The 13,013-nt window shown below is 43.6% G+C and overlaps 1 protein-coding gene across 1 annotated transcript in view; it reads left to right on the top strand.

Annotated features, from left to right (window-relative positions):
• Positions 1-387: 387 nt before the first annotated feature.
• ME1 (malic enzyme 1) overlaps positions 388-13,013 on the top strand; it is a 341,544-nt gene continuing 328,918 nt past the window's right edge. The window contains exon 1 of the mRNA XM_075864168.1: positions 388-660. Within this exon, the coding sequence (XP_075720283.1) occupies positions 544-660 (117 nt within the window). The 5' untranslated portion in view covers positions 388-543. The remainder of the gene's footprint in view (positions 661-13,013) is intronic.

The following is a 13,013-nucleotide window of genomic DNA, read 5'->3' as shown; positions in this document are numbered from 1 at the left end:
GATGTAAAGCACAGCACGTAGCGGCAGTATCCTGAAGTAAAAGTTTACATTGAGTATCCAAAACACTGGCTTATTCACCTTGGCACTGAATTATTTACTAGGTAAACTACGTGCTGTGTCCCCAGGGAATTTTGCGGCCTGTACTACATGTGCAGCAGAGTGATTCAACATAGAAAAAAGCAATGCCTTTTAATATAAAGTGTGACAATTCAGTACAGTACACTCCTATTTGAATGCAGGAACATTTCAGTTCAAGATCTGATTACATTGCGAAATATCGTATCCAGAGCTCTGTAAAATATGGAAATGTAAGGAAGAGCAAGAGGAGACTTGAGCCGGCTATGTATCTGCCAGTGACTCAGCACTTCCCTCCTGCTGTCCCCTAGTGTCACACAGGACCTGTCAGCTGATCCTCACAGCTCTGCCTGCACTAACACACACCTAACGTTATAATAACTCACCAGTACACCGCTATAGCAAGATCAGCTTTGTCTGTCACTCAACCGGCTCTATCAAATAACCCCCCCTGGATCAGTACCAACCATGTCTTCTCAGGTGGTAAAACAGGACCAACAAGTGGAGGACCAGGATGCCAAGCGGACTTTCCATTACACCAGGAAGAGGGGCTATGACATAACCCGTGACCCACATCTCAACAAGGTATTAAGCGCCAAAATATTTCATGTATAAAGCACTGTTTCCTATAAACTGTGTCGTGGAAATTATAGTGTTAAAATTTCTAAACCCTGCCAACAGCTACAGCTGCTATTGGGCTTGTTAATGCATTAGGATGTGGATTTAACTATTTTCTCTCCAGTGTGAACAGCTGGCATCATGTATTGTATGTATTCTAGAATCAATGCCAGTTCAGACATTGAGGAAAATCCCAGACCTTATACATACGATTCTATGGTGATCTTCATTTTAGTTATATAATTCTATGGTGATCTACTGTCAATTTTAACTAAGCCTTAACCTGTGGACGACTAATGATGAGGACAATGCCGCGTTAAGACGGGCATACTAATCCTGCTGATTGCGTGGGCATAGCAAGTGTGCCTGTGCAAACAAGAACGGGGCAACAGCTGTAATACGCAGCTGCTGCCCTGCTCTAACGGCGTACATAGGAGGAACTTCTGATCTCTGCCGTAAACACTCTGAATGTTGCGATCAAAGGTGATCGCAGCATTCAAAGGGGAAGAGTGAGGGGGTCCCCCCTTTGATTGCATCACAGGTAATCCCTGTGGCGTGATCAAGGCCAATATCTTACTGTATTTGAACAGACAGCCCAGGGTCCATTGAAGATTTCCTGTTATTAGGGCATACTTAGGTATGCACTAACAACTGCCTGCATACTTTACTATCAAAATAGTATCAAAAGTAAAAATCGCCCTATAGTACTAAAAAGAAAGTAAAATGAATTTTAAAAAAAAGTAATGTAAAATAAAATAAATCATGAAAAAATACACACTAATACAAACAAACTTTATTAAGTCCCAAAACATAAAATAATATACGCATATTTGGTATTGTCATGACCGTAACAACCTGCACAACTAAGCTATAGCATCTGCTCTTAAAAATGTATAGCGTCATTTATGATGATCGGTGTAAAACAACCCATCAGCAAATCGCGGTAAAAACGCACACGTTTTTCATTGCGTTTTTTGGCTGTGTGGCAAAAAATGCGGCAAAACCGTACCGTGTAAGTCCAGTTCACACAGAGTTTTTTTAACGCTGATTTTGACGTGTAAACCACGTCCGAATCAGCGGCAAAAATCTTGCGAAACCGCTTCCCATTGATTTTGATGCTAGGCGGAGGTGTTTTTTTTTTTTTTTTTAAAAACAATGGGAGGCAGAGAAAGCGTTCTTCGCTGCGTTTTTTGCCCACCGCACTCAATGGGTGGCAGAGAAAACGCCATCAGAAACGTGTGAAAATTGCTGCAAGAATTTGAAGTCAGATCAAAATCTGCCTCAAGATTCCTGAAGGAATTTTTTGAGGCAGATTTTTCTGCCTACAAAAAAACTCCTTGTGAACAGGGCCTTAAGGAGTTAATAGAGATGAAAATGCAGTTGCGTTACACTAGTTTGAATGAGAACTAAGGCCTCATGCACACGAACGTGCTTTTGCGGCCCCATTCATTTCTATCGGCCCATGCACACGTCTGTGGTTTCCAGGATGGCAGAAAGAACGGACATGTCTTATTACGGCCGTGTTCTGCGGTCCAGGCTCATAGAAATGAATGCATGCGGCCATGTGCACGGCCCGCCGATATGCATATCGGCGGGCCGCGGGTGACGTGGCCGTCTGACCCGAAGATCACAGCCGTGCACATGGCTACGGTCGTGCACATGGCTACCGGCGTCGGTGTGTTCCGTTGTTCTGCTCCGTCAGAGGAGCAGAACAAGGGAATTATGGAAGCAATGGTTCCGTTGTTCATTGGACACCGCCGGCAGCTGATGGAACCCATTAACTTTAATAGGTTCCGTTGGCTTTCCATTGGGGAGTCCATGATTTTACTGGAACAATAGCGCAGCATGCTGTCCGGTAATCTCGGCCGGACCTGCGATGAAGGCCTCCAACGCAGATGTGAACGAGGCCTAAGACTCATAGGGTATGTTCACACGCAAACGCAAAATACGTCTGAAATTACGAAGCTGTTTTCAGGCGAAAACAGCTCCTGAATTGCAGACGTTTTTTCAAGTACTCGTGTTTTTCGCAGCATCTTTTACATACGTAATTGGAGCTGTTTTTCATTGGAGTCAATGAAAAACGGCTCCAAAAACGTCCCAAGAAGTGTCCTGCACTTCTTTGAGGCGGGCTTATTTTTACGCGCCGTCTTTTGACAGCGACGCGTAAAATTACAACTCGTCTGAACAGAACATCGTAAAACCCATTGCAAGCAATGGGCAGATGTTTGCAGACGTAATGGAGCCGTCTTTTCAGGCGTAATTCGAGGTGTAAAACGCCCGAATTACGCCTGAAAATATTTAGTGTGAACATACCCATAAAGGAAAAACATTTAATTTTGTTCTATATGATAAAGTACTTTATCACAGGGTATATTTTCAGAAATTTTTCTTCATTAGTTTTATATATTGGTGTGGCAAATAATACAATTGCCAAGGAACAGATTACTGATGGAATAGCAAAGTAATGGTGGCACTCTGTGCTATTTTATGTCTGCCAAGCTCTATTTATAACCTTAGTTGTTTGAGTCTTTACAGTCAGTGTCCACCCTCATTGTGCCAGACTGAACAAAACACTGAACATCCAGAATGTACAGAAGTGAATACGCTCCCCAGTATAACAGCTGACAGGAAAGCATGTGTATTGGAGAGCGAGTGCATGTGAGAGGAAGATGCTGGATGGCTTCACCATCTCTGTTTACACAGCACAATCTATAGGAACCGTGCATATACGTCAGCTGCTCATTGTCACCACGCTGTGCTGCCAGTGTGCAATAACCTAAATGTACCTTCTGGGCACTTACAATACATATTTGTCGCTCGGTGTGCCTGTTGTGGCAATACTGCACTACTGCAGTTTGTACTACCACAATCTAAGGCTACATTCACACAGGCGTGTCTTATTTGCGAGCGTAAAAAATGCAGCGTATTTCCTGCATTTCATGACCGTGTGCCATCAGCGTGCGTTGCGTATGGCATCAGTGTGCTTTGCATGTGGCATGCGCTTTTCACGTCCGTGCAAGCACTTCTTTTTTTTTTCAATTTCTCTGCATTTGATGCGTGAAACACGGACAGCATGTGGATGTCGTCCGTGTGCTGTCCGTGTTTTTCACGCACCCATAAACTTCAATGGGCGACCACTTCCGCCAAAAAACACAGCAATATAGAACATGCATTGAGTTTCACTGAACGGACACTCTCTTCATGAAAACTCATGAATGTGTGATCGCGTCATTGAAATGAATGGGTCCGTGTACTGTCAGTCATTTAGACGGACAGCTCACGGACGAGGAACACGCTCGACTGAATGAGCCCTAAATGTTCTGAGCCGTATGGATGGGTAAAACCAGTGGTGGTGGTATAATAGGCTTTAACACATTTTCTGGCTGAAGACTTTAGTTAAAGTGTAGCTAAACGTTCGACAAACTTCTGACATGTCATAGTGACATGTCAGAAGTTTGGATTGGTGTGGGTCCGAGCACGGAGACCCCCACCAATCTCTAGAACGAAGCAGCTGAAGTGCTCGTGTGAAATAAATGTATAGGTGTACCAACTCAATAGAAAGTCTATGAGCCCGTACACCGATACATCGGCTTCCCGGAAAAAGCCGAACAGAAACAAAGCAGCTGAGCGATAACACGAACGCTTCAGCTGCTTCGTTCTAGCGATTGGTGGGGGTCTCAGTGCTCGGACCCCCATCAATCGAAACTTCTGACATGTTTGTCGAACGTTTAGCTACACTTTAAGAATAAAAAGACCTCTGTATGCCTTTTGGAAGTGCAGTTTTAGTGACGGACATAAACTTTACCTCTAATAAATCCTTTTTGTACTATGCACATTAGATAACAGGTCTTATCTACTAGCATTGGTCTTATTAATGCTGACTCAAGGTCATTTCTATCTTGATCTAACGTTCATTGGAAACACATTTTAGCAAATGTTGCCTTCTACTTTCATATTAGCATATTATTAGAGATTAAGGGCTCATGCACACAGCAATGTTGGACCCATAGGCACTTTGTGTGCTGCTTTATGTACATTTGGCCAATGTTGTAAAATACTGCCGCTGCAAAAAGCATCCCTCTGTTCCCGCTGTTCTACAGCCTGGCCTCCAGGGATGACGTTTCATCCTATGTGACCGCTGCAGCCTGTAATTGGCTACAGCACTCACATGGGGTGAAACGTCATCCCAGGAGGCTGGCCTGGACGAAGAAACACAGATTTCTGGGTAAGTATAAGATTTTTGTTTTCTGAGTTACGATTCTTGCGGCGGAATCGCAGCTTTTCTGCTTATCATTTACGCGGGATGTGGATGAGATTTGTTTAAATCTCATCCACTCTGCTGCTACTGTATTATTCTGCGGATTTTCCGCAACTAAATCAGTTGCGGAAAATCTGCAGTATTTACACTACGTGTGAACCCGGCCTTAGGGCTTGTTCACACGTAACGGAAATGCTGACATCTCCTCTGAAAAATGCAGCAATTCAGTCCACTTTCCGCAGCAGAAATTTACATTCTGCGGTACGAAAAATACGCAACGCCATGGCTGGCCATAGGATAGATGGCGCCCCGTGCGAAATTATCTTTCGCCGCCCCACCCCCATTATTAAAAAAAATGCCCCATAAATAAAGTGTAATGCCCTATATAGCGCCCCCACCCAGTATAATGCCCCTTTAGTGCCCCCCCATACAGTATAATAATAATATTTAATAATATAATATATTATAACCCCTTCAAGGATACAGTATTTTGTCCTCTAATTGTGCCCCCACAGTATTATGCCCCTAAGAGCCACACAGTATATTGCCCCCTGTAGTACCTCTACACAGTATAATGTCCGCTTAGTGGCCCCCACACAGTATAATGCCCCCCTCCCCTGGCTGCAACACACAGATAGAGCCCCCAGTAGATTGTGCCATACAGTCTCCCTGTAGACAGTGCCATGATCCCCCACCTCCTCCTTGTAGATCATGCCATACAGCCCCCCCACTTCCCCCTTGTAGACAGTGCCCTCAAACCCCCAAAAAAATTGTACTCACCTAGGCCCCATTCCCACGACGAATTGTGCTGCTCCACGACGGGATCCTAGCATAGGCCGGCGTGATCCTGTAGCCTAGTACAGAGTTTCCCAACGTTTTCGGACTAGAGGCACCACTGGAAAAATAAAATTTCCTCAGGGCACCCCTACCAAAAATTGTTTAGAGAAAGACAGAAAACGGCTAAAAACAAGCACTGCACTCTTAGGGTATGTTCACACAGCGTTTTTTGTAAGGCAAAACAAATCTGCCTCAAAATTCAGGAATTTTGAAGAGGATTTTGTATTGACAGCGTTGTTTGACTTTTTTTTTTTTGGCGTTTTTTTTTTTAAGCCGTTGAAGCTAATGCAATAGACGCAGGAAAAAAAAAGCACCAAACAGGCGCCACATTATTTTTTGACTCCTATTCATTTCAATTGGAGGTCAGAGGTGAAAACCACTCGAAGACCATCAGCCCCCCACTAACAGTCAAATGACCATCAGCCCGCCACTCTCACTAAAATGACCATCAGCCCCCCACTCACAGTAAAATGACCATCAGCCCCCCACTCACAGTAGAATGACCATCAGCCCCTACTCACAGTAAAATGACCATCAGCCCCCACTCACAGTAAAATGACCATCAGCCCCCCACTCACAGTAAAATGACCATCAGCCCCCCACTCACAGTAAAATGACCATGAGCCTGCCACTCACAGATTCCCCCTGTATATAGAGCCATCATGCTTTGTGTCGCCCCTAGCAGCCGCTATGACTGCTACAGCGGTAGTGATGCCACTGAGTGAAGAAGCGCCCGGGCGGAAAGGCGACCGCTGAGTCATTGCTCCTAGGAGGGAATACTCTACGTTGTCTAGGAAAGCTCAACACACAGACGCACAGAGGGCTCTGCAGTCTGCATGAAGCCTTACTAAAAGTAGCTATCGTTTTGGCATGAACTACAACCAGTAGTGAGACCATGTTCTGGCTGCTGAGGCCCAAGTAGAAAATGAAGTGAGAATCCCTGCTGTAAATAAAGGGTACTCTTTAATGCAATAGAAAGATGTTAAGCATTGTGGTAAAAACTGTATCTACACTACAGATAATAAAGTACAATTTTCTAGAAATTCTAAGATTATGTACTCTCATGAACGGGAGCTCAGATTGGTCAGGATGTTTATAAGGGTCATGATGATGATCCATATATTGCAGATCAGTCTAAAGATTAATCCAGACATCAGAATCTATAGAACATGTCTTCAATCCTTTTTAGGTCTTATTCACATAGTACACCAAGGCACAAACCGGTACATGGACTGTAAATCACGTCTACAGTACAAACCAATGTCGCAGTTCGTATGCCTCCATGTGTCTCATCTTTGCACCTCATAGGTTCATCAGTGGCCCATAAAATACTATGGGGAGCATATTTAAAATACATACCACATGGATCCTCAATACACTTGTGTGCATGAACTCTTAGGGCACGGCCAGACGTGGCGGAATTCCTCCGCAACTGTCCGCATCAATGCCGCACAGAATCTGCGTTGCAGATTCTGCTGCGGATCTGCACAAAATGTGCAGTAAATTGATGCGGACTAGCTGCTGCGGACTGCGGGAAAAGTACTTCCCTTCTCCCTATCAGTGCAGGATAGAGAGAAGGGACAGCACTTTCCCTAGTGAAAGTAAACGATTTTCATACTTACCGGCCGTTGTCTTGGTGACGCGTCCCTCTTTCGGCATCCAGCCCGACCTCCCTGGATGACGCGCCAGTCCATGTGACCGCTGCAGCCTGTGCTTGGCCTGTGATTGGCTGCAGCCGTCACTTAGAGTGAAACGTCATCCTGGGAGGCCAGACTGGAGACAGACGCAGGGAGTTCTCGGTAAGTATGAACTTATCTATTTTTTTACAGATACATGTATATTGAGATCGGTAGTCACTGTCCCGGGTGCAGAAACAGTTACTGCCGATCGCTTAACTCTTTCAGCACCCTGGACAGTGACTATTTACAGACGTCTCCTAGCAACGCTCCCGTCATTACGGGAGCCCCATTGACTTCCTCAGTCTGGCTGTAGACCTAGAAATACATAGGTCCAGCCAGAATGAAGAAATGTCATGGTAGTAAAACGAATACGCTCCGCAGCACACATAAGATCTGCGGACTTCATTGCGGAATTTTGACTCTCCATTGAAGTCAATGGAGAAATTCCGCCATGAGTCCGCCACTGCTCCGCAACAGACAGAGCATGCTGCGGACACCAAATTCCGCTACGCAGCCTATGCTCCGCAGCGGAATTTTCCGCCTAGTCTAAACGAACACTGCTAAATTAAAGTGTAAGTCAATGGACAAACGGCACCGCTGCAGATTAACGCTGCGGAGTGTCCGCAGCGGAATTTCAGTGAAATTCCGCCACGTGTGAACCCGCCCTTAGAGGTTTTTCACAATTTTTTATCCACAATGTCCAATAAAGTTTAACAAATACACTAAATTATAGTTTAACAAATCACAGACACAAACACTTCCCTCTATTATATTCAAAACTATTAGTAACTTGCGCTGGTTTCATCGACCCCTTGCATTAAATATTACCAGTCAGAAGCGGGGGGCAACTAGCAAGCACACAGCAATCTCCAGTTATGGTGTAGTGCAAAACATCAATTTAACAGACGTCCTGTCTATTTAGTGTTGTGTACTAACAAGCATATTCGAGGCACATCAATTTACTTAGTATGATACTGTATATTTATCTTTCTATCATTGCACTTGAAATATCAGTATTAAGCTTCGTTCACATTTGCGTCGGGACTCTGTTCATGGGTTCCATCGGACCTTTCTGTCAGGGGAACCCATGAACAGAATCCAAACTGAAACAATCGAAAACCATAGGTTTCAGTTTGCATCACCATTGAATTCAATGGTGACGAATCCGGTGCAAATGGTTTCAGTTATTTTGATGGAATCAATACCGTAGTTGACTGCGCTATTGATTCCGTCAAAACAACGGAACCCTTACACAATGGTGACAAACGGAAATCATTTGCATAGGATCCGTCACCATTGAAATCAATGGTGATGCAAACGAAAACCTATGGTTTTCGTTTGTTTCAGTTTGGATTCCGTTCATGGGTTCCCCTGACGGAAAGGTCCGACGGAACCCCCGAACAGAGTTCGGATGCAGATGTGAACGAAGCCTTACCCTCTGTTTGTTGTGATACATTCAGATCAATAAAAAGGTTAGATAAAGAGTGTAAGCAAATAAATGTGTAGTTTGTATCCTGCCCATTTGTAACTTGGCTTCATATATCTCTAAGGGGCCGGCCGGTTGTTGAACTTGACTGCTAGATAAATACAGATTTCTCTAGTTTATGAAGTAGCTATTTATTTTATTTAGTAGAATATAATTAAAACATTTATAATTTGGGAAATAATCAATATAGTACACCACACAAGTAATAAGTATACAGTAGTTATGACTCCATGTTATTGAGGGACAGTATTCTGTGTCCCTCAACATCACGGTGCTTGAATTTTTGGGTAACGGCAGCGGAATTGGGAACGAAACAATAGGGAGGTTGGAGATACAGTTGCTGTGGGTAGTAGCAGTAATAGTCTATACTTTTATTAATTACTTTTCCATTTTCAATGTAAACTAAAGTCTTTTATACATTGCTTCTATTTTTTTCCTCTTTTAAAATAAACAAATATAAGAAAATCAGCAGATAGAGGTATAGTCAAAGTTTGTTTTTTGTCTTACTTATAGCTATTTCTATTCAGTTGCAGTTACCATTTTTGAGAAAGAGAAAGCAGAATCCGGTGCCATAATACAAGTCACTTTTGTGATATATTTCCCCAGTCAGCCAATTGTCACTTTAGTATTAACATTGGCAGCTAGTTGTCATTTGCAGTTAATTCAAAAGTAAAAAAAAAGATATGACGTTGGATATAGCCACAACATAAGAGAAATATGCCAATATCTATGTGCTTAAAAAGAAAACACTATTAACTAAGGGCTAATGCAGACGTATATTATCGTAATACAGCACTCTAGAAATAGCATAAATCTATGTACTTCTTTATGCTTCTATTTATATACGGAGGCATACAGGTTTTTTTTTCTCATGGATTCATACAGAATCTATCTGAAATTAATATTGCAAGCTGTATTAGGGTATGCTCACAGGTAGCGTAAACACTGCAAATCCGTAGTGTAATACAGTAGCAGTATACTGGTTGAAGAGGAGAAACTAGGACCGTACACCCACAATATAAATCAACGAACATGAACATGAGGTTCTTAGTTAACATGTTGATCAAATTGTATAAGCCCACATGCCACTTCACGGCGACCTCCGATAAGTGGGTCCCTACTCTATTGCTTGCAGCACCACATAGCGGTGTGCGCCACCACAATACCGCACTCGCAGACGAAGCAACCCAGAGGCCCAAAAGCACCCCTGCTGCCAGCCTAAGCCACAATGCGGTAATACATGACCTGACAATATTTCTAAACATTCCCCTGTATGTTTTTTTCAGATGCAGCGAAATCTATAAAATCAACTTTTAAAATGGTGCATGCTATATTCTAATTGCTCATTAAAGGGTCATGGGGCGGTGCCGCTATCCTGAAGAGTCAGATAGTCTTGCTTCCAGACCCACCTTTTCATGCTTGATTGACATCTTCCTGGCTGTTCTATATCACTAGCAGTCTCCTCGAACTTTCTTTGATGTGCTATTGCCTTGTACTCCATGGGCGTGCACTGTGCAGTGAGGAGTACTCTGCCCGGCTTCATTGCTGCACCGTGCATGCCAGTGGAGTACAAGGCATTGGCGCATCCGCAGGAGTTGGAGGGGGCTGCTAGTGAAGTAGAACAGTGAAGTAGAACAGCCAGGGGAATGTCAATCAAGATCTGGGGGGCACCATTTCAATTTTTGCTTCAGGCAGCAGAAAAGCTAGAATAAGGCCTGCGTCCGTGCAGTATTTACGGTCACAAAATACTGTATGGACGGGTCACGGAGTGTCATCTGCATTCGCGGACCGTGCTCACAGTAAGGGCATGACCACACATGGCGGAATTCCTCCGCAACTGTCCGCATCAATGCCGCACCTAATCCGGGTTGCGGATTACGGCTGCGGATCTGCACAAAATGTGCAGAAAATTGATGCGGACTAGCTGCTGCGGACTGCGGGAAAAGTGCTTCCCTTCTCCCTATCAGTGCAGGATAGAGAGAAGGGACAGCACTTTCCCTAGTGAAAGTAAAAGAAATTCATACTTACCGCCCGTTGTCTTGATGACGCGTCCCTCCTTCGGCATCCAGCCCGACCTCCCTGGATGACGCGCCAGTCCATGTGACCGCTGCAGCCTGTGCTTGGCCTGTGATTGGCTGCAGCCGTCACTTACACTGAAACGTCATCCTGGGAGGCCGGACTGGAGACAGAAACAGGGAGTTCTCGGTAAGTATGAACTTATATGTTTTTTTACAGATACATGTATATTGAGATCGGTAGTCACTGTCCCGGGTGCAGAAACAGTTACTGCCGATCGCTTAACTCTTTCAGCACCCTGGACAGTGACTATTTACTGACGTCTCCTAGCAACGCTCCCGTCATTACGGGAGCCCCATTGACTTCCTCAGTCTGGCTGTAGACCTAGAAATACATAGGTCCAGCCAGAATGAAGAAATGTCATGTTAAAAAACCAATACGCTCCGCACCACACATAACATGTGCATGACAGCTGCGGACTTCATTGCGGAACTTAGAATCTCCATTGAAGTCAATGGAGAAATTCCGCCATGAGTCCGCAACCAGTCCGCCACTGCTCCGCAACATCCCTTGCATGCTGCGGACACCAAATTCCGCTCCGCAGCCTATGCTCCGCAGCGGAATTGTACGCATCGTGTAAACGAACACTGCTAAATTAAAGTGAAAGTCAATGGAGAAACGGCTCCGCTGCGGATTAACGCTGCGGAGTGTCCGCAGCGGAATTTAAGTGAAAATCCGCCATGTGTGAACCCGCCCTAACAAGTACAGGAGCACGGTCTGTAAATATGAAAAATAGGACATGTACGGATCTGTAATTGCGGATAAAAACTACGGACATGTGCATGGGGTCTTAGCGATATCATTTTCTGAGAAAGCTGGGGAGGGATATGACAAACAGACTCCTGAAATCAAATCCGCCTGTTTTTACGGGGATATTGTCCTTGTTCCCATATTCTGCAGTTGGGCAACTACCAGACGGATTTGTTATTCAGCTATATTGTTTGTCGCTCATCTTTTTCAGACCCAGCTATATCTATATACAAAAAGGTGAAAGGATAGGTGAAAAGACAGTCTTAACAGAAGAGGCCAACTCAGTAACTTGTACTTCCAGGTTCTTTTAAGGCGGAATACTTGTAAAATATTTTATAGCTATATCGCATATAAATCCGCTGTGATCATTTTAGAACAATCAATAGCTATTCAGACTTAATTCAGTTCCCAAATAAATATAATTAAGACTTGTTTGCAATGAAAGCACAACATGAACATTTGTTTCTTAATGATAAATTGGCCTCAATAGTTCACTGTACCGTCTACACACTTTAATTCTAATTTATGTCTAATGGAAAAGCAAAACAGTGCAAGCGCCTTTATCTACAAACTCTTCAAAAAGTGTTAGTAGAAGGAAATACGTCAGGAAAATAGGAAATTAATGTAAAACAAAAACAGGGCAAGGGCTGAAGGGATACTTTGCACATGAAGTGGTGTCTTTGTAGCTGTATATTAGGCTCCTTAAAGCAGTACTGAAGTTTAGCTATAGGCCTCTACTAAACAGTAAAGTTTTATTTTCCTTCATCTCCGGACAACAAATCAATTGAGTGTGTAATTCCCAGCTGTGTACACAGGAGACAACGTTCCTTGTGCACCTTCGGATATTTTTGTCGTGAGCTCTTGTAGTGGTATTTCAAAAGGACAGCATCTGAATTGCTTTTTTGTGTACAGTATGAATGCTATATTCTCCAACACGTCTCTTTTAAGCTTAATGAAGAGGATGAATTTGCACACTTCTAATTTTTTTCTGTCAATAAGATTGACCTTTTTATTGACGGAGGTGCCCATTGCAGGCAGCATAGCATTCTGTTTTGCAGGTCCAGTACACAAGAGCAGCTCTTGGCATTACAGAGCCCCTGTTATATTCGAACTCTTCTCCGGTCAAGTAGCATTCACTAAGATACATTCTCCCTTTATTTCATTTTATAAATTCTGGCTTGTGAGTATTTATTTACATCACATTTTTACTGTGCTGTGGATTTTAAATATATTT

This window comes from Rhinoderma darwinii, chromosome 4, assembly GCF_050947455.1.
Source record: "Rhinoderma darwinii isolate aRhiDar2 chromosome 4, aRhiDar2.hap1, whole genome shotgun sequence".
Taxonomy (NCBI): domain Eukaryota; kingdom Metazoa; phylum Chordata; class Amphibia; order Anura; family Rhinodermatidae; genus Rhinoderma; species Rhinoderma darwinii.
Note: the sequence above shows the minus strand (reverse complement) of the source record. Positions and strands in the feature narration are given on the sequence as shown.